Here is a 23662-nt window from a genome sequence, read left to right as displayed (position 1 = left end):
GTTGGGTTGAACAACGTGAAGTCACTGAATGAAATCTGATCTGTTGTTGGCTCCGCCCACTTTTTCTAACCTTGGACCACAATTATATAGTAAAAACCACTGTGCAAAGTTTGGGGCCCCTGGTTTTAATAGTGTCTGAATGGCAGCAATTTAAATTTCCCCACTGAAAGTCAACGAGTGACATCTGATTGGTGGCTCCACCCACTTTTTCTAACCTGGAACTGCAGTTACCCAGTGACTAACTCTACAAAGTTTAGGGATCCTAGGATTAATAGTTAAATAATGGCAGCAGTTTAAATTTAAACCAATAAAAGTCAATAGGTAAATTGTGATTGGTGGTTGGTGGGTGTGCCGAAGTCTCCCAGTGACAAACAATGGGCACCCTGACATAAATAGTGTGAGAATGGCAGCATTTTAAATTTAAACCAATAAAATTCAATGGATGAAAGCTGATTGGCTGTTAGTGGCCCAACCCACTTTTCCTATTTTTGAACTGCAGTCCCCCAGTGACCAACTGTACAAAGTTTGGGGACTCAGGCATAAAAATTGTGAGACTGACAGCATTTTACACTTCACCATTGAAAGTAAATAGGTGAAATGTGATTGGCTGTTGGTGGCTCCACCCACTTTTTTCTAACTTTCAACGGCAAATACCCAGTGACTAACTCTGAAAAGTTTAACAACCCTGGAATTAATACTTAAAAAATGGCATCAATTTAAATATAAACCAATGAAATGTAATGGGTGGAAATGGATTGGCTGTTGGTGGCTCCGCCCACTTGTTCTAACCCTGAATATGTAGTCATCCAGTGACTGACTGTGCAAAGATTGGGAACCCTGACATAAATAGTGTGAGAAAGGCAGCTTTTTAAATTTAAACAAAAAAGAAATCAATAGGTGAAGTCTGATCGGCTGTTGGTTGCCCCACCCACTTTTAAAAACCTAAAAATGCAGTCCCCTAGTGACCCTGGTATTAATACTGTGAGAATGGCAGCAGGCTGAATTTCCCCATTGAAAATCAATAGTTAAAATCTGATTGGCTGTTGGTGGCTCCACCCACTTTTTCTAACTCTGAACCGTGGTTACCTGGTGACTAGCTCTGCAAAGTTTAGGGACCTTAGTACTAATATTTAAAGAATGGCAGCATTTTAAATTTAAACATACAGTATGAAGTCTATAGGTGAAATCTGATTGGCTGTTGTTGGCTCCGCCCACTTTTCCAAACTTGGAACATAGTCACCCAGTGACAAATTGTGCAAAGTTTGGGGACCCTGACATTAAACATGTAAGAATGGCAGCAGTTAAAATTTCCCCCACTGAAAACAACCAAAGAAATGTGATTGGCTTATGGAGGCCCCGCCTACTTTTTCTAACCTTGAGTGCGTAGTCGCACACTGACTCACTGTGCAAAGTTTGGGAACCCTGGCATCAAACCAATACAATTTAATAATTGCCCCCTAGTGACCAACTGTGAAAAGTTTGGGGACCCTGGTGTTAGTACTGTGAGAATGGCAGCAGGTTAAATTTCCCCATTAAAAGTCAATAGGTAAAATCTGATTGGCTGCTGGTTGCTCCGCCTACTGTAAAAAACAAAACTTGAATACTTAATCACACAGTGACTGACTGTGCAAAGTTTGGGAACCCTGGCATCAAACCAATAAAATTCAATAGGTACAATTTGATTGGCTGTTGGTGGCTCCACCCACTTTTCAAAACTAAAACTGCAGTCCCCTAGAGACCAACTGTGAAAAGTTTGGGGACCCTGGTGTTAATACTGTGAAAATGGCAGCAGGTTGGATTTCCCCATTTAAAGTCAATAAGTAAAGTCTGATTGGCTGTTGGTGACTCCGCCCACTTTTCTTTAAAAAAAAAAAAAAAAACCTTAAATGCGTAGTCACCCAGTGACAAACTGTGCAAAGTTTGGGGACCCTGACATTAAACATGTGAGAATGGCAGCAGTTAAAATTTCCCCACTGAAAACAAGGAAAGAAATGGGATTGGCTTTTGGCAGCCCCGCCCACTTTTTCTAACTTTGAGTACGAAGTCACGCAGTGACTGACTGTGCAAAGTTTGGGAACCCTGGCACCTAACCAATAAAATTCAATAGGTGAAATCTGATTGGCTGTTGGTGGCCCCGCCCACTTTTTCAAAACTAAACCTGCAGTCCTCTAGTGACCAATTGTGAAAAGCTTGGGGACCCTGGTGTTAATACTGTGAGAATGGCAGCAGGTTGAATTTCCCCATTTAAAGTCAATAGGTAAAATCTGATTGGCTGTTGTTGGCCCCTCCCACTTTGGGGTCATCCAACAAATGTTGTTGTTTCATTCGGGGTGACCCCATGATTATGTTATTCAAGTTTGGGGGATGTAGCTTAAAAGCTGTAATTGGGGCAGCAGTTTGAAAATCTTCCCTGTCAAAGTCAATGGGAAAATTGGGGTGTTCAGAGCGGCGCCACAAAAAGACGGGGGGGGGGCGGATCGCTTAGAAAAGCACAAGCAACCTGCTCCGCTATAGGGTGAAGATGTGTGGCAAGTTTGGGTGTTGTACCCCTAAAACTGTAGGAGGAGTAGCGTTTAGAAAATGGGGGGCCTAAGAATAAGAAGGAGAAGCGGAAGAAGAAGCTAAAGTGGAAGAACAGTCTGTTGGGGTTTTCAACCCAACATAATTACCGTATATAATTCAGAGGTGAGCATCATTCTTCAGGGGTGGAACCTTGACCACTTTACTTCTGGAAATGACATGGCCAATATGGAAGTACTGCCAATCTCTGCATTAGGTACAGGGGATACGTAACTTTTTAATTGGCTTTTCTTTTTAATTTTTACTTGAACAATGTGTGGCATAAATGGCACAGTAAAATTGAAAACAACACATTGGATTCAGTTTTTGATATATCGGGGGCAATGTTAAATTGAGCAGGTGCAGTCATGCAGCACGGATGGCCAATACCCAGGGTGTGCAAAGAATTGTAAAGGAAGAGTGCTGACATCGTGCCATTCCTAGTCCTTTGATGGTGTAAAATATACAGCTATATATCTGCCTTTCTACAGTTTATTTCTAAATGTGACTGAACAGATAGTGGAACTCATTGTGCTCTTTAGGGTGTTAGAGTTCAGCAGCAGCAGTGCCAAGCTCTAACTGTCCTGTCCATCATTATCTCCAGTGCAAATGGCAAACGGGCTCTAATAATTTGGGCCATTTTATTTTCTGCACATGAATCTAATCTGAAAAACAAGTGGTTCAATATCACAGCATCTGTCATAGTTTCAAAAATCCAAGACAGTCTTACAACTGTGTGACACTTTACTTGAAGAAGTCTAATGGACTCACCCTTTATGTATGTCCTGCCAGATTCAATGTTTTACCCCTTTGTAATCAACCTGCCTAGCAATATCTCTCCTGTGCAGCTGTTTTATGTAGGAATATGCCCCCCCTCAACTTTAATATACAGCCTATCCATGGGGTTTGTTTTACTGATGTGAGACCCTTCTACAGAAATGTCAGCTCATATTAGTATACAGCATGTATGAGTGAGTCACACCTAGGTATCCGTTCCTGCATCCGTGCTTTCAGCAGATTCTGTTTCATTTACTAGCCAGCGCTGCTTGGGTTCCATTGTTTTATACTGTTTGAATGTTATTTATGTAATACTGGTGTCAATGCAGGTACAATAAATCATGAAACAGCAAGAGTAAATATGAAATAGATTTGGTAAACATAACCTATTTTCATTCAAGATTCAAACCATACTGGAAGCCAATACAATCAGGACTAGTGACAATATAAAGCTTGCATTTCTGTCTGAAAAATCTGCTGTGATTATTATTTACATTCTGATGAAATGTACAGAGTGATTGTTTTTTACAGTACAATGGGGGTTCCAGCACTAGTATTTATTTCACACCAGGGATAAGCAACATGGAGTCCTTCATATGTTGCTGAAATATAACTCAGTTGCTGGCAGTTATAGTCAATAACACCTGCAGAGCCGCAGTTTTCCAGCAATCTTTAAATAAACTATATTAGAAATCCAAATCAAAGACTCTTCATTTTTGCAGGACATTTTTATGGTAGATATTTTCTTGGTCGGATTATTTTTCTAGCTTTTCACACAATTTAGTTTCCACTCTGTTGGTAACATCACTGCTAAGCTCAAGGACAGAATACTAAAAAATGCATAAATGGGATGATTCACGGCAAAGACACGGATGTCTGTAGCAGCAGTGAGGGCACACATTTCAGTGTAAGTATAAAAAATAAGGGCAGCACAAGGCAATATAAAATCTGAACACTATGGGAATTCATTAGGTTTATTGAAAAAGTTTCCCCTACTCCAGTAACCATACAGCTGCTTTTAAGAATGCAACAACAAGCTTGGTACACTAAAATGTACACAAAGTTGTGCTCATATCAACCCCATTCATAAAAGGTACCCCTTACACTTCCCTGTACTTGCATAAGTGTCAGTGAGACTGCTCAGCCACAGTAATAAATAATGTGCCTCTAGGAACCCTGGGATTGCCTCCATCCTGGGTGTTCCCACAATGGTTTCCCTGTTGATTTGAACCATGAGAATAACAGGCTAATGGCTTAATTAACATTGTGTCCAGTGGTGCACTGGGAGTGATAGCATTCCCAATTTGAAAATACTAACCACTACTTGCACCAGATTCTCTGTACGTAATAGTGAGGGCAGCTGCAATGATACAGGGATTCTAGGAAAAAACATTGTATTGTATATGAAAATTTCATTTTCCATTTATTATTCTTAATACATTAGAGCAGTGATAGCAATCTATTGATTGGTTAACATTGTCTGCATAACCCCATTCATTAACCCGGAAGAAGCTTGTTGTATGAAAGCAGCCATACAATGTTATGTACCATATTAGAAAAAATGTGCAGAATCTTTTTCATTTTTTGATTCACCCTCATACCAAATCATCTAAAGAATAAGAGGGGAATTTACTAACAGTTGGATTTTTGTGGTTTTAAAAAAGTTAAATAATATTTCCATGAATGGCAGTCATTTACTAAAAAATCTGAATTGAAAATGCACAAAGCAAAAAAAAAAGTTTGGAAAGAGCAGAAAAAAAATGCAACTTTTTTTTTACTTGTCATGCGAAAAACTTGACTTTTTTGTATTGTCACATGAAAGCCAATGTAAAAAAAACCTTGGAAACCTTTTAAAAAAAAAAGATCTTCAAACTGTAAAAGGGACATCTGCCATTGACTTCTACGTGATCTCGACAGGTTTTAGCTAGCGTATTTTAGCATTCAGAATTGTCACTGTTTTACCACATAAACAATAGTGAAAAAATTGTGTTTTTTTTCTGCAACAAAATCAAGTTTTTAGTGACAAAAAACCCGAACTAAAGAAAACAAACCTGAGTAAACGCCCCCTTAACTGAATACCTAGTCCAAACTTTTAGATGAACCCTTCAAAGTCATATGCTCATACCCACTGGTAGGATAGGGTCTAATTTCTAAATCTGTATTATTTTTCACATTTATAGATCAATATTATTTAGCCCAGACCTGTTTCACCTTGGTGAGATTTGGAAGAACAGAAGATGCATACATCTACATAGCAGTGCACTACAAACTGATGTACAGTACATAAACACTGGAATATTACTTCTGGCAAAATCCATCTAGAAATAGTCATTAATTAATATGTGAAAGGATCAATATATAGCAGACATTGATAAATTGTACAGTTAATGAACTGAACTGAGATAGATCAAGCACATTTTATAGTGCGAATGGAAAATCTTTTTTTTTGTGTAATGGTCAGATGATTTAGTCTGCAAAACATAATACTGGCCCTGCTTGTGAATATTATTAATACAGTATGTTATGGCTATCGTCAGCTGTGTACAGGGGGCATGGATCTTCACTTTCATGGGCTGCTAAACATCTGAATTTACAATGTCCTATGTTCTAGGTACATCATTTATAGCCCTAACCCTTTTTTGGTTTTAGTTACCCTTTAAAGTATCAGGATTTAACCTTTATCAACTCTTTATTTTGGTGTTGACCCATAGTGTAATTAACAATTTCATCTTCAGGAAAAATCTTCCCCTACAACCCTTAACAAGTTTATTTTCATCTTTCTCTTAGGAATTAGGAGTAATGTTGGCCAAGCTATGGTCCATTTCCCTTACTAATGTCCTGAGCTAGAGAATGTTAGGCAATTTTCAGTGATATTTACCTGTAACACTGTAGCTCCATTCTAATAGCTGGCCCAATGACATGGGTTTCATATCAATGTCAGCTCCTACATTGTTTGAATCTGTTGGAATTATTGCTGTTTGTGTTTATCCAACAACACAACTGGAGACAATGGTGGAACCATATACCGTATAAGTAATAACAATAATAACAAGAACTACCTTATATTTTATCAGTTTTCTGTTCTGATGTCATGGGTGAGCTGCTGCTTTTTGATTTTCTACCACATTTTAAGCATTTGCACCTAAATGTGAATTTAAGCTTGCAGTGCATACAACCTTCTTCCTATTAAAATTAATAGTGTGCACTATGTGTTCCATTTGCTCCATATGTAAATGTTTCTCTGAGATTCACTGTTCAACCAGGTTCATACAAGTCTTTTCAGCTCAAGTTTTGCTTTCTGCTATAATCCTCCTCTTTATTGCTACAAAGCAGTTTGCCCTGTCAATAGTTAGTGAATTCTGAGCTGCATTAACCATCCATCCCAAAGCTGTGATGTTTACTATAGGCAGAAAATTACAATTCACTGCTAGGTAGCTACCTGCCTCCATTCTGAATCTACCCTAATACCTTAGCAAAAAACCTTCTCTGTTGATGTTCGGGGTAGGTGAACTAACCAGTGGGAGCCAATATGCCAAGTATCCCCTAGCAAATATAAGGAGGCAAGAACTGCACATTTAAACATAAGATTTAATAATAAAAACTGAAAACAAGGACCTTGGCATATAATGAGCTGACAGCAAAACAAGGCTGAATACAGGCAATAGGTCTGGGAAAGCAGCAATCAAAACAAGTCCAAGTTCAGCCACAAGATCAGGGCAGGCAGCAAGTCACAATGTCAGGGAAGGTGACAGACAAGCAGATAACAGGCAAAGGGTCAAAACCAGGGAGTCAGAGAATGAGAAACAAGTACAGGACAGGAATGGGCTCACAGGATACTTGATAGGATGCCTGGGTAGCTTGGTCATGACAAAAGCACAATGATCCACAGTGATTCCAGGGTATTGGAAATGGCAGACTTAAATATTGATATAGGTATCAACCTACAGGCTAAAAGGCATAGAGGCGGGGTAGGCAATATATGGTTGACAACTTATATTTTTAATCAGAATTAATTTAACTTTCCATTCAGCCATTCCTAGATATCACAAAGAAGGCAAATCCATAACATAGTAAGTTGGGTTGAAAAAAGACATACGTCCATCAAGTTCATAAGACTTTGGGGTGATACAAAGCTTGCCTTAATAACAGTGTACACAAAATCATGCCTGCCTGCTTGCTGTGACTGTAAATTCCAAGACTGAAGAGGAAAAAATTAAATAATTTATATAGTGTAAGTAAAGTTTATTTTGCCCAGCTAACATGATAGAAAGGGTCATATGCACTTTCATTTCTGCCATCCCCATGAGTGGCATCGGTAGAACAAGAATTTTGCTATATATTTTTTATTCTACATTTCTACTACATTTGCAAATCTAGTAATCGACTCTTCTATCAGATGTAGAATTGGTTCTGGAGCAGAAGCCCATCCTAACCCTCTAACACTTGCTTTTGTAATTATAAATTACTACTTCTTCAAGGATAAGTGAACTTTGTGACATGCTGAACATGAGCAAATATAGTTGCTTGATGGATACAGGATTGTGCCGAAGCCATGAAAATAGCCGATATGTCCTAAGGCAGTATGTCATTATTCTCCTTAATACAAAAGAATTGTAGCTAAGGTTGGAGAACAACACATCCATTAGGTTCAACCTTTTGGGCAAAATTGCATAATAAATATTTTTTTTTTTTTAAAAGAGAAGAAGGCGACAAGTTTTTCATTATGTTCCATTTTAAAAGGCATGATTTTTCTTTGGGGAATACAAAGCAAAACACTAGCTTTACCGCTGCTGAGGAAATCATGCTGCTCGTAAACCTTTCATTTTATAAATGAATCATATCATATGCTTATGATTTCTCTCTTGGACCATTACTGTAAACTGCTCGCAACTCAGTCATTATGTCACCACAGTGTTCCTGTGTATTTTCAATCAATATGACAGCCTGTCTGGAATAGCTGGTGGCTATTATGTGTTTTAGAAACTAGGACACCATTTACACTTAAGGACCATATTTAGCAGTGCATTAACTTTTAACAAGTTGAGGGATTAGTATCAAAAGTTACAAAGCAATCTATCGAATCACTGGCATTTGGCAGCATTTGTTCATTATTTGGTATAGTTTATAAAACATGTAATGGATAATGTGCCCCTGCAGTAAATTATACACATATTGGATGAGTTCTCTAACCATATAGCTGTATGAGGCCATAAGTTTTCACCTTTATACTGACTGTGGAACTCTGAATTGATATACTTTTCAAGGATATGTGATGGTGTTTACAGATTTTTTTAGGCCATGGCATAAGCTGCTGCCATCTTGCATTAAAACAACAGGGCTCCATGTAAAGCACATATAGTGATTACAGGTTCCAGACTGCTTGTTGTCACTCCATGTGTGTCCATTAGGGTGGTATCCATTCAGTAGTATTAAGAGGGAGTCATACAGTAGGTGAACACAATAAATCGCCTATGGGAGGGGCTAAGAGAAGATATTATTTTTTTTCATAACTGATATCACAGGCAGCATGAGACACACTTTCAGAACTTTCCCCTTGTCTCTGCTCCTGTGTTGCATCCCATCCACAGATCCATGGAGACAACATAATTAATCCATACATACATGGGGGTGTGTTTTAGTTGTTAGGTTACCCAAGGGGAAAATGTAGGAAGTAAAATAGATTGTATGATGTAAATATTGTTATTGCAACCACCAGGTGGTGCCATTAAGCAGGGAAAGACCTCAACAGAGGCTATGTAAGGGAGAAAAAGCAGGGTACCACTGCCTCTTTGGCTGATAGGAGGAACAGGTGAATGACGACAGGGAGCCCGAGGTCTGACTCCTTTTATTTAGGATAGAAAGTGGCAGGTTATATTTATGGAGCTTGCTGTAGTCAGTCAGAGTTAGTGGTAGGTTAGTGAGACAAGCAGCTGAGGCTGCATCGCATTGATATGAAGGGACCAGTGTACTAGAGGAAAGTAGGCATCAGGCTGGGCCTCAGTGGCCTGGGATACCTTATGCTGGTCATATTGTTTGGAATAATTTGTATGGCAAGGTTTTCTTGAGAAGCTTTACTGGTGGCTGCAATAAAATGTTTTCACCTGCAACATCATGTGAACCTTCCGTTCATTCAAAAGTGTACTACGAGTTTCTTCGGTGTATGATGGTGGTGCAAGTATCAGTTCGCCAAGGGTTTCAAGAAATATTGGTCACCACTTTACATACGGACTGGATGCACTGGAAATGTTGGATATCCCTTGTCCCTTTATTTCTGTGTTCCACATCATGAATCCACACATACAGAATGGGCACAGTCTGGAAATGTCCCTTGTCCCTTTATTCCTGTATTTCACCCCATCCACAGATTTACAGAGACATAGTTACATAGTTACAATATCATGAATGTAGACTGGGCACAATCTGGAAATGTTGGTTTTCAGAACATTTCACAAAATGCCAGCAAAACAAATCTGTTCATTTTTTGAATTTGTATTGCTCTTTGTTCAGCACTGCTAAGACCGAAAGCTGATTTAACAAAATTTTACTTTTCTAATTAAAAGGGTGAGAACAGATATATATAACCCTACCTTTTCTTATTTGACTGTTTCTGGGCCAAGACCCATGTAACATATTTTGCTATTTACATGTTTTATACTATTGGCTCATAGTCACACCACTCCCTTTCACACTCATAGGGGCACATTTACTATGGGTCGAATCCGAGTCCGAATGGAAAAAATTCGGATTGGAAACGAACGTTTTGTGATTTTTTCGTATTTTTTGCGATTTTTTCGGCGCCTCTACGACTTTTCGGAAATTATCGCGACTTTTTCGTTACCAATACGATTTGCGCGAAAAAACGCGAGTTTTTCGTAGCCATTCCGAAAGTTGCGATTTTTTCGTAGTGTTAAAACTTGCGCAAAACGTCGCGCCTTTTAAGTTTTAACGCTACGAAAAAAGCGCAACTTTTCGCGCAAGTTTTAACGCTACGAAAAAATCGCAACTTTCGGAATGGCTACGAAAAACTCGCGTTTTTCCGCAAAAATCGTATTGGAAACGAAAAAGTCGCGATAATTTTCCGAAAAAATCGCAAAATACCGATCATTACGAAAAAAAACGCAATCGGACGCATTCGGCCCGTTCGTGAGTAAGTAAATGGGCCCCATAGTGTTAGCAAAGGGGTGGATCTTCCTCTTTTGCCTGCATCTGTTGACTCAGGTGGATATTCCACTGAGCCTGGGATCAACAAGGCCCCAGTAAAGCCATCTGCCCCAGATGAATCTTTATCTCTGGAGAAGTCGGGGGAACAGGGACCCCGTGAATGAGGATTTGTAAGTGTAAGATAAATTTATGTTATAGCACTTCTAGGAAATAGTTAGCTTTAGTTATAAAGAGCAGCTTTCCGGCTCCAACCAGGAGAGATAGCTGGGGAATATTCTTCTTTACAGACTCTGTTGCCTTAGTAAAAGAACCGCAGTAGTGACAAGGGTATCAGGCATGGTCTTCTCCCTGATCTACGTCGGCTGTAGGGGATCTGGACCATTAAGGTGGAAACGCAAAGGATAGAGAATTACTATCTAGACTGCTCTCCACAGTGTTGCAGTGCTGCAATAGCTGTCTCACCCTGCCCACACGCTGCTGTGCTGGGAAAAATCGGTGGACACTATTACAAACTGCTTGCTCTGCATTGAACCTACCTAATCCATTGCCATTCCATCTGTATTTGTGAGTATTTACTGCTTAAGCTTTAGATCATTGTCTTGGAAATAAACAAGTTCAGTTCTCTTTCGCTGCAAGAACCTTCTGGCATCTATTTATTCATTTACTTTGCACACATCCAAAGTGGAAATATTTGTTGTGTGGATTTTTTTTTGTCAAAAATAGACATGGGCGACAAAAAAAAATCATGCAACAAATGCTTTTTGTGAATTTTTCGCCATTTTGCGATTTTATGGAGAAGCAACACGGGACAGATTCACTCATCACTATTTACAACCAAAAAGGGGTTACATTTTGCTGTATTATAAGCCCCTGAGTGCAGATTTCTACATTGTGGGAACTATATATACTGTATACTCTCTCTCTGTCTTTGTATTGATGCATTTGCTTTTTTAAGAAAAGGCTGCAAAAAATGCAATTCAGATGATTTCACCATAGATGGAGGTGGCCTTAAAACGTGAACAAATCATACTAAATTAAAGCTATGGAAATTGCCTTGCGCATAATTGTCTGCTTGTTAGTCACATTCTATGAGAAACATATTGAAAATCAGTTTAAATAAATTGCTAGTCAACTAGACTGTTGCAAATTTGAATACCGTATATACTCGAGTATAAGCCGAGTTTTTGAGCACTAATAATGTGCTCAAAAAGGCACTCTCGGCTTATACTCGAGTATATACGGTAGCTACGTTCTCCCGGCCGTGCGCTCGCTCACACCGCCCGCCCCTGGACATATGTTTGCGCTCGCACCCCACCCCCCCTTCCCGTGAATCTAAAATGCTTGTGCCCGCTCACAGCCAACCCCCACCGGGGACGTTCGGTTACTGTGGAGGAAGCATGGCCATCCGGCATCATCTATACCAGAGGACCACCAACTTAAGGCAAGTTTGTTAATCAATCTCATACAAAACATTTTACTCGCAGCCAACCCCCAACCCCACCCGGGACGTTCGGTTACTGCGGCATCATCCGGCATCGGCAGACAGCCGATAGCGCATAGCGAGCGCATGGACGCATCCAGCACCGGGCATCCGTCATTCGCACGTGGCGTGTGTGCGCGGCGGATGCCCGTCGCTGGATGCGTCCATGCGCTCTCGCCCAATGGCTGGAAAGGTCCTGCATCACTGACATGGAGTAAGTTGCGCGACCCATTGCTGGAGAGGTGCTGGATCGCTGAAATGGAGTAAGTCAACTGAGTACTTAACAGCAAGACTTGGGGGAATTCTTCAACAGCACACTGTTGCAGTGAGAGGTGGACAGAACCCAGAAACGCATTTGTAAGTGTCATCCCACTGCCTCCTTTTCTCCACAACCTCTACCCCACAGCAGAGCGTTTACTACTCTTCTTCTCTATGGGGTGACAGACAATTTGACTGAAGGGCCGGGTTTGGCAGCTTAAAGCAAGGGTAAAGCAAGTGACACTTGGCAATTGAGTGCATAATAACACAAGGTTATTTATTACTTATTATTATTTATTACTTACAACGTGTGCACTGCTTTCCAATTTTTGCCCCTTCTTCAAGTGCTAAAAACAGACACTGATCTAAAGTCTTTGCATTACCAGGGCTAATTAAATACAATAATGTTGCACAAACTGAGGTGGCTTAACACAAGCCAGTTTTCTTATGGCCGGTCATTTTGAGTGTTTGAGAGACTGGATATACTGTATGTTGTTTTGCCAAACTCAAGGGTGGTTCTGGATGCTTCTCAGCTGGCCGAAATACACAGGTGGAGAAAATGCCCAATTTATTTATCTATTTTATTAATATATTATTTTTTCATCTGAAATGTTTTCTCTATCTTCCATGATGATGATAGCGTTTTGTGCAGGTGTGTTAAAAGAAATGGATGCCTAGGCTTATACTCGAGTCAATAAGTTTTTCCAGTTTTCTTAGGTAAAATTAGGTACCTCGGCTTATATTCGGATCGGCTTATACTCGAGTATATACGGTAATTTATAGTGATGGCCTTGATGGCAGCTAGATAGCTTAGAATCTGAAAAAGTTAAACAGAGCATTGAAAAACAAACTATGTAAAGGTGGAAGCTCAAGGTACTTATTGTTGCATTTTAATAGCAAAAGTATTGCTTTCATGCATTGTGATTAAACATGAGTCAGATCTGGAAATGTGTTTATACTTAATTTTCATTTGCTCCAATGAATTATAATGACCATTTAATGGAAATAGAACTCACATTTTGTGAAACTTTTAAGAAATACCAGAATCTAAAATGATTGCTTAATATATTGAGCTGTAGCAGTTTGACTTTTCATTAACATCTACTTTGCATGAGGAAATATAATTTCTACTTAAAGGCTATTTCTTAACTGGAATAACAGGCAGGCGCTATAAACTGGCAAATACCAGAGAATAGTTATTTCCAGTTGACAACTGAGAAACTATTTTAAACTGCTGGGAAAATAGCAGTAAATGCCCAGGAATCCCCAGCTTTATGGCAGCTCAGTCTCTACCCAGGACAGATACAGCATTGCTCTCAGATAACAACTTCTAAAGAGGCACAGGTTTAGTATGGCACCAGATCTACCTCGGATCATTCCCCTCTCATTCTCACAATTCTTATTTATTCTGTTTTTATTCTTATTTAACGATATATAAGAAGCGCCTGTGTTAACATGGCTCAACAGCAGCCCAGAGCACATGATCAGTATAAAACGCCATGAAAACCACTAAAACAAAACATTGCCATTGCTGTTGAGGTTGTGTTAAATTCAATGGGCAGCTGTCCTGTTTCCATTTGGAAGATTTTCTTCTAATTTCTTTGGATGCTCCATTTATTGGAAATACATGATTAGGCATTCATGGTTTAGTGGAAATGAGTTTAGTTGTGGTTTTAAAAATCTCTACCACCACCAAAATGAGAATTTTGATAAATGGGCCACCAATACACATGATGCAACTAAGGAAAATAACTTTTAAACACTTCTGTTAACATTTACAATGTGTTATGCACATTTTCACGTCAGCATTTTAGCAAGGATTGGTTTAGAACAAGGCAGTATGAGTTGGGGATGCAGGTATCACGTTTACATGTTAAGTTAGTAGTGTATCTCAGCTGATAGGAGCTTTTATGAAAAATTGTGTAAATATTTAATTACTCTAGACTTCCTTGTATCAGCAGGTAAATATTATGCCACAATGTACTTCTCAAAACCATATATTGTACTCACTGCAGCTGAGTTAATCTTTTACATGTTACTATGTGCCCATGGATTGCTTTACAATGTGAGCAATTTAATGACTGATAATCTAAGAAACCACTTGATGCTAAAGCAATGGCCTCTGCCCCTTCCCTTTCATTAACCCAACACCTTTATTTTATATATAAATATAATAAAAACGCTGTGGTCCACAACCAAGACTGATGGCCATGCATCTTTATTACTTGCCTTCCAAACAATAACTGCTTAGTAACCAAAGTTTAGTGTGTGGATGCCATTTAAAGGCAACATAAGCATTTGAAATCCATCCTGACCATTTACCCGAATATATGTTTCTTATGACACTTGATTGAATTTTGGACTAAAAATTATTGTTTATATATATATATATATATATATATATTCGTGTGTGTGTTTATGGAAAAGTGTTCACCCCTGTTCAAAAAATGGACATAGTAATGTGACATCTGTAAACAATGTTGGTAAAGAATGACCTGACTAAGCACAGTCTATATGAATATATATTATACAATTTATGCCTGGCTATTGTGCATTCCTTATAATGAAGGAGAAGGCAAGGGTTACCTGTCGAGGTGTTCTTTCAGACTTACTCCTGCACCACTCCCAGTCTGTGAGCTCTGGTTTGCGACTCTCTTCATGAGACAACCTCCTTTCCTGTCCTTCATAAAATGTTGATTTATCAAAGTTTCTTACATCATCTCTTTTAAAGGCACCAATTTTCTCTGATAGAAGACACCCAAAAGCCTTTTCTTTGCACTGCTCCAGCTTTGCATCTGTATGTGGGATTTTCAGCATATTGGCATCTCTCAGCAGGGAGCTGTCCTGGAAACTTATGGTGCTGAAGTCCAGCATGGCTGAATTAAGCATTCGGTCACAGCGCGTTTCATTCATGTTCTCACAGTCGTAGTTAATCAAGTTATGATATGAGATGGAATTTTCCCCGGTAGCGTGATTGTCCTGCGATATCTTATAAATCCCATAGCCTTTATTGAAAGATAAATTGAAGTCGAATCCTCTTTTTTTGACTAGGAAAAAAACAAATGTTATTAGAAGTAAGATTAGACTATTAAATGCATGTTGTCTTACTTTATCTTAATGCTTTATTTTTTAAGAAGCCTTGATGATGCTAAAGGTGATTTAATTATAAGTTAAAGGAGAAGGAAAGCTTCAATCACTGGGGGTACCAAATTTTAGATGATAATCACTTACCTGATACCCCAGGCCGGTGTTTCTGCTGGCAGAAAACTGCACCGGCCCAGGGTACTTCTGTGTGAGCATTGTGGAGGAATCCTCTTCTTTCTTCTAAATCACAGGACTGACATACAGTGGAGGAAATAATTATTTGACCCCTCACTGATTTTGTAAGTTTGTCCAATGACAAAGAAATGAAAAGTCTCAGAACAGTATCATTTCAATGGTAGGTTTATTTTAACAGTGGCAGATAGCACATCAAAAGGAAAATCGAAAAAATAACTTTAAATAAAAGATAGCAACTGATTTGCATTTCATTGAGTGAAATAAGTTTTTGAACCCCTACCAACCATTAAGAGTTCTGGCTCCCACAGAGTGGTTAGACACTTCTACTCAATTAGTCAACCTCATTAAGGACACCTGTCTTAACTAGTCACCTGTATAAAAGACACCTGTCCACAGAATCAATCAATCAATCAAGCAGACTCCAAACTCTCCAACATGGGAAAGACCAAAGAGCTGTCCAAGGATGTCAGAGACAAAATTGTAGACCTGCACAAGGCTGGAATGGGCTACAAAACCATTAGCAAGAAGCTGGGAGAGAAGGTGACAACTGTTGGTGCGATTGTTCGAAAATGGAAGGAGCACAAAATGACCATCAATCGACCTCGCTCTGGGGCTCCACGCATGATCTCACCTCGTGGGGTGTCAATGATTCTGAGAAAGGTGAAAAAGCATCCTAGAACTACACGGGAGGAGTTAGTTAATGACCTCAAATTAGCAGGGACCACAGTCACCAAGAAAACCATTGGAAACACATTACACCGCAATGGATTAAAATCCTGCAGGGCTCGCAAGGTCCCCCTGCTCAAGAAGGCACATGTGCAGGCCCGTCTGAAGTTTGCCAATGAACACCTGAATGATTCTGGGAGTGACTGGGAGAAGGTGCTGTGGTCTGATGAGACCAAAATAGAGCTCTTTGGCATTAACTCAACTCGCTGTGTTTGGAGGAAGAAAAATGCTGCCTATGACCCCCAAAACACCGTCCCCACCGTCAAGCATGGGGGTGGAAACATTTTGCTTTGGGGGTGTTTTTCTGCTAAGGGCACAGGACAACTTATTCGCATTAACGGGAAAATGGACGGAGCCATGTATCGTGAAATCCTGAACGACAACCTCCTTCCCTCTGCCAGGAAACTGAAAATGGGTCGTGGATGGGTGTTCCAGCACGACAATGACCCAAAACATACAGCAAAGGCAACAAAGGAGTGGCTCAAGAAGAAGCACATTAAGGTCATGGAGTGGCCTAGTCAGTCTCCGGACCTTAATCCAATAGAAAACCTATGGAGGGAGCTCAAGCTCAGAGTTGCACAGAGACAGCCTCGAAACCTTAGGGATTTAGAGATGATCTGCAAAGAGGAGTGGGACCAACATTCCTCCTAAAATGTGCGCAAACTTGGTCATCAATTACAAGAAACGTTTGACCTCTGTGCTTGCAAACAAGGGTTTTTCCACTAAGTATTAAGTCTTTTTTGTTAGAGGGTTCAAAAACTTATTTCACTCAATGAAATGCAAATCAGTTGCTATCTTTTATTTAAAGTTATCTTTTCAATTTTCCTTTTGATGTGCTATCTGCCACTGTTAAAATAAACCTACCATTGAAATGCTACTGTTCTGAGACTTTTCATTTCTTTGTCATTGGACAAACTTACAAAATCAGTGAGGGGTCAAATAATTATTTCCTCCACTGTATGTGCAGTAGAGTGAAAAAACTGGCTTTTTGTTAAAGTTCGGCTTTTCACTGACTGCGCATGTACAACTATGCTATAAAAAAAGAAGCAGGAAGAGGATCACTCCATGGAGCTTGCACAAAAGTACCTCGGGCCAGGGCAGGTTTCTGCTAACTGGAGCACTTACCCTGGTAACAGGTAAGTGATTGCAATCACTGGGGGATGTGCTTTCCTTCTTCATTAAATCTTTTAAACATAAGCTTTGTGGCACCAGAAGTACAGTATTTTGTACCCAAAACCTTTATGGAAGTTCAGCTTTTAAGAGAAATTTAAGTGAATTAATGAATTAGACTGTAACTATAATCTTTCATGAAGAACCCATAATTTATGGGACCATCCTAATGCAATGCCTCTAGTAACTGTGTAATATTGCCCTCTGTAGCTTTTAGTTCTCTTTCCCCTAAAGTGCAGATTTCCTGATTAATACTAATGGTGAAATAATACATCAGAGTTTCCAGCCATGACTGACCCTGTTATGGCGTCTGCACTGACATAGGCTGAACAACACTTCAGCAATTACTGTCGGTTTCTCTGAAAGCATAAGCTCTATAATATAATTATGTCACATTACAACATTACAGTTAATACTGAGTGACTATTGTCAGGAATAGTAGTTGCCTTTTTATGACCCCATTACACAAGCCCCAAGAAGACTACCAGAAAAACAGATTTTTTGTAAGCCACATTTTCCTCCTTCTGTATTACAGTTACAGTAAATGATCGGTATGACTTGTATACCAGTAGTGATGACAATAATTAATTCATTAAATATAGAATTGGGGAATCCAGACAGAGATTCTGAAGAGCTCAGATTCTGCATAGTTAACACTTTCTGGACTGTCAGGAAAATTTGATGGCTTTCGAGCAGTCTAAAATCATTTTGTTCTATGGGGTGTTACAGCTCATTAACAATGGGAACTCTAATTGCAAGAAAGGATTAACACCTTGGCCAACTGTTTCTGTACTGGTCTTTCTACCTCCAAAGAAACATTGTTACATATAGAAGAATTTGTATTTTTTTCCATGGTTACTGCTTGGTAAAATAATTGATCTTTAGTCATTTTGATCCTTAATCTTTTATTGCCAGACAATAGATCTAATTTGCAGAATGGCCTTTAGATCCAGTCAGTTGGTACAGGATGCAAGAGAAGTGGATGGAAGCACATAGGCGCCCCTCACCTGCTCCCTATCTGCCCCTAGCTGGTGCATTATACAGAGGTGCAAGTGTAAGGCACAGCAGGCAGGGGCCATAAGTGCTTAGCAAATGAACAATAAGCTCTTGTGCCCCTTAGTGCCCTTCCCTAGATACGTTTTTAATACTTTGTGTTTCTTTTCTTTCTTTTCATCTGCTTGCTTGGCCACTGACACAAGGCAACCAAAAGGTCAATTTATTTATTATTTATTATGTTTCTTTTTGGGACCCTGAGAACTTGATAACAGTTTCAATTCCACTGCAGATATAAATATCACTGCACTATTTATTAAATAAACTTGAGTTTATTTTAAGATTAATTTACCTTTTAATATGAAGCTTATACTACCTTCTTAGTGTGGTTTTGGCTACTCATTCCATTGCTAACTCCCACAGTACATTCTTAGAAAGATTATCATAAAATCAGAGGACTTTTCTCACACAGCAGCATATGTAAAGTTCTCTGTCCTTCTTCTAAAATTTTCTCTCGGCTGTAGCATAGTTGACAGAACTGACCAGCAGGTGGCACTGTTATTGCAATTTTATTAAATTATCTGTATAATAACTATATCAATGCATATTGCAAAAGTATTTAGGATTGTGCTCTAAGAAAGTTTATATTAATTTGTTTTGAGGATTTATATTTCCTTTCATTTATTCAAAAACCACACCAACTTCTAGTATATGTTTCCTGTGTTGTCTAAATTACTAAATTATTTTGCCTCAGTGGTTGCCATTAGTGTGGCTCATCGATAAACTATATAGTAATGTGCAGCTTTTCTGTACCAGCATCTTGTTTTCCCATCTGTTTGCTAGGGCGTATCTGTTGGCTAGTCAGCAAATATCAAGAGCGTTGGAATGAAATGCCATGACCAGTCATTTCTGTAACTATGCCAAGGGCCATTTACTATAGTACTGTTGTACGTGTCAGCCATATGCATGTAATATTGCATCACAGCCTTTCCCGGTCTGAACGGTTATCATCTGCTGCAAATTAAATGTAAATACTTAGGTGATTGTAACTATTCTGCTCACGCTGGATGACATTTCCGCATTTTTGATGTATTTATATAAGGTACTTTTCCACGTTACATTTCTTTTATTAATGTAATGAATATGTAAGAAAATTTTGTTTCAATAAAAGAAAACGAGAAATATTCATCAGAAGACAGGTTTTCCCCATTTGATTACATCATTAATAGTGAAACCATTTTCTGCTTGCAAATCTGATTTATCATCAATTTTCCCTCAAATAGACAGTGATATATGAAGACATAGGTTATTGTGAGTGCAGAACGTTCATTTCTTCGTATATTTGCACTTACATAGGAGTGGGGATTACTACTTGGCTTGTTTTTTTCCAAGGTTTTCTCTATGGACAAAAATGTAAAAATCTAATATTTTGCTTTTAATGCTGCAAATATGGGAAAATAAATGGGACATAACCCTCATATGTAATTCATATACATTTATTTTCCTTTTATCATTACCATTGCTATTTTTTTCTCATTATTTATCCCAGGGAAACTTCATATTCAATGAACTCTGTATTCTCAAACTATGGGTCAAGACCCCCAAAATGGGGCACCATGCTGTTTAGTGTGTGTCTCCATATTTTCCACTAATGATAAGAGACTTCCTCCTACAATAGAACATTAACAAATTACTAAAAGGAGAGTACAAGTATGCCTTGTCCTGTGAAAATATACCTGGCAGAGACAAAATCTGGTGAAGTTAGACAAGGAGAAAATTCCTACTTTGGCAAATTAGTAGTTATATGGGGGACTACATAAAAAAGGCCACAATGTTAGTGGCTTTGCACCTCTATAATTGGTTTATCCAACAAATCAGAACAATATTTATATGTATGTGTAACCCCTCTGCACATACGTGGTGTACATTGTTGGGGGGGCAGGGGGCAAGAGAGCTGTGAATACAGATCTCATACTGATCTAGTGCAATGTGAAACAATGTCTGTCTGTTAAGGGCCGTGGTAGATGGAGATATTAGTCACCCGCAACAAATCTCCCTTGTTGCGGGCGACTAATTTCCCCGATATGCCATCCTACTGGCCTGAATGTAAATCGCTGGTGGGATGGCATATATGCAGTTGCCTTGAGAGGAAACTTCAGCGATTTCAGAAAATCGCAGCTCCGCATATGCCATCCCACCAGCGATTTACATTCAGGCCAGTGGGATAGCATATCGGGGAGATTAGTCGCCCGCAACAAGGGAAATTTGTTGCGGGCAACTAATCTCTCCATCTACCACGGCCCTTAACAGACAGACATTGTTTCATATTGCACTAGATCAGTATGAGATCTGTATGAGAGCACAGCCATTTATGCACATCTTATCATATATAGAACAATATTTTGTTGGCTCCAGATATACAGGAATAGAGTGAGTCAGTGATTCACAATTACATTTAAAGCTTTCCGCATCAAAGCTTAATTAAGGATATGCATTCACATCAAGAGAATACGTAGCATGCACGTAAAGCCAACATCAGCAGACATTTATCTACATTGAATTTCATCTGCCACTTAGAAGACCAAACCATGATTAAAACCCCACCCAGCTGGGCATCTTTTTTGTAATGTAAAGATTTCATGCTGGGAAAAGAATTATATCACTGGATCCTGCATATAGCTGGACATTCTATTTGATATCCTTCTAAGAAAATATTTTTGTAAAAACCCATTTTAAGTTTATTTTGGTAACCAAATTAAGTAGATAAAGCTTTATTAGCATCATTAGGAAACAAGAAATCCTCACTCCAAGCTGCAATTTAGTGTGAAGAGGAAATTCAAAGCAGATTTTTTACTAAAAAGGGAGGAACAGTTGATATTACGCACTTCATATTTGGCAGCTTCATTGAAAGCAAAGTATTGCACTAAGAAATCAGTTGGGAGGAGGGCGTGACTAGTTTGTTATCTGCCAGGAAAGTGACATTAATTTCCTATTTTTCTACACTTCGTCAAAACTTGATAAAATGCCTTCAGTCTTACAGGATGCAATACTCTTAAATTGGCCAAATATGTTAGGAGCCATTCGTTTGGCAAGGTTGGCAAACAAGAGGATCTTTCTCTGTAATGCCCACCCTGAAGTCCCTCAGGCCAGCAATCAGATCATAATTGCCGCTGAGCAGGCAGTCGGGATGAGAACTGCATCAACTGCAGAACTGCTTGCAAATCAAACAAACCTGCCCAATTGATAGCTGGCTGATTCTCATCTAAATATTGGCCCCAATTTAAATGGCAGGCATAATGCGGTCCCAAATCCGACGTACAAATCAAACCTCACTGATTGGAATCTGGCCAGATCTTGATCAGGGAGGCTCATCATTGGTGCCCATACAAGGGCAGATAAGGTGCCTATAGTTAAATAAAATCAGCCCCTGGCCACCTTAACACTAAATGCCAGAAATGTCATCATCTAAATGCAATTTTGATGCACTGGATACAACTGTGTCAGGCACAACTCCTCTACTCATAAACTGTCCATCATCAATACACTGGCTATTGTTACCTTTAAGGACAACACTGAAACTAATGTCATAGGCCTTCCCCAAAGTTCTGACCCTTATCTGAAAATTAATGTAATAAAAGCTCTCTGCATCTTACCATCAATCCATGTGGCTGTTCCACACTGATTACAGACTTCCAATCAGGCCACACACTCTACATTTCTCTCTTGTTTTTCTCATGTAAAGTATCTACTGTAGTTGTACATATTAACTGATATGCTACCCTCCAATATAGGGCTGGCGCAGTGCTGGAAAATAACAACCTTTTCCCAGTATTTATAGTCTTTTTTATTAGAGATTAAGTAATGTACCCAACCTTGCAAGGGATGACTTGCCCCTCATTGAGTAAGTCCTATGTAACAGTTACATATATTGTAGTAGCCAACTGAGTCGGAACTCCTCAGGGCTGTTGGTATGCTCCTGATTCCTAGGATATTTAGCAACAATAACAAAAATCAGAATTTTCAATAAACTTGCTTCATTTTTATTATTGAAGTTATTTTTTTTACTGAAGAGACCAGAAAACCCCAGAAAAGACAACATTTAAGAGTTTCTTCTTCACAATCCTCCATGAATAATACATGCCAAGAGGCATTTGTTTAAAGAACATAAAAGATGCAGTGCTTGTAGCTTAAGGCCAAGATGAAAGCAGAAAGAAACACCATCCAGTTATATATATATATGCAGCAACAAGAGAATGTATAAATATTTGGAGAAATCTTGATAGAAAACAACAGCATAGCACAGCTTTAATTGTCACAATGGTGTGACTGTGTAATGAGCCAAAGAATATTGTTAAATCAAATATGTAATAATTAAACCAATTAGTGCAAATAAAAGAGATCTTTTCTTACATCACACAGCAGGAGTTTAGTCAGTCTAAATAAGCGCTCAGGAGTGTTAGTTGGTGCTAAACAAGACGGTGCTAATTGCTTTCATAGGTGTAACATTTCAGGTTCAGTTTTACAAAAGAAACATTCCCCTTGGTTAGCTTGGGATCCGACTATGTAGATGTAATAGTTACTTTGGCATAATGAATAGTGTTGTTTTACTCCGCCAGTTGCCTATAAGCCAGAGAATAGTATGTTATGTTAAATGGCATGTTATTGTTTAGTGTGTGTTATCTACTAAGTACATGCAACAATGTACACTGATTACACTAATTATGTAGGCCAATTATGCAGAGCTTATAATTTAACTTTGGTACCTGAAGGAGGGACAACATCATTCCAAAACAGGCAAGGGCAGCAGGGAGAGGTAAGGAGGGTGGAAAGAGCAACTGACAGGAAAAAAATAGTAATAGAAAATTTAAAGGGTATTTTGGAGACAGGCAGAACTGCACACAGCCATAGAAAATGAATTACAGTAAGAGAGTGTGAGACCTTACGATATGGGTGGGTAGTCTAGTGGTAGGAATAAAATACTTACTGTAAATGTGTGACATTAGTGTCTATGCACGGGAGGCACAGCTTTACAAATGCTCACAATGTCTTACAAATTGCCAGTTTCCAAGCAATTGTGGATGAAGGAAACTACTTTGATGGAAATTTGGTTGCTCCAGCTTGTACCCGTAGATATAATCAGCTGTATTGCCTTCAGTGAGACTACATGGATTTCTACTCACACATTTGGACCATTTGATCAGACAGTACAATGGATTGGATTGAACTGTACAGATCACATTTAACTTCAGAAGGCAATGT

General features: G+C 39.0%; 1 protein-coding gene across 1 annotated transcript in view; it reads right to left on the bottom strand.

Moving 5' to 3' along the window:
* gpr149 (G protein-coupled receptor 149) overlaps window positions 1-23662 on the bottom strand; it is a 48207-nt gene that overhangs the window by 8230 nt on the left and 16315 nt on the right. The window contains exon 3 of the mRNA XM_002933259.5: window positions 14822-15282. Coding sequence (XP_002933305.3) covers window positions 14822-15282 — 461 coding nt within the window. The remainder of the gene's footprint in view (window positions 1-14821; window positions 15283-23662) is intronic.

The sequence above is a fragment of the Xenopus tropicalis genome, chromosome 5 (assembly GCF_000004195.4).
Source record: "Xenopus tropicalis strain Nigerian chromosome 5, UCB_Xtro_10.0, whole genome shotgun sequence".
In the NCBI taxonomy this organism is placed as follows: domain Eukaryota; kingdom Metazoa; phylum Chordata; class Amphibia; order Anura; family Pipidae; genus Xenopus; species Xenopus tropicalis.
Note: the sequence above shows the minus strand (reverse complement) of the source record. Positions and strands in the feature narration are given on the sequence as shown.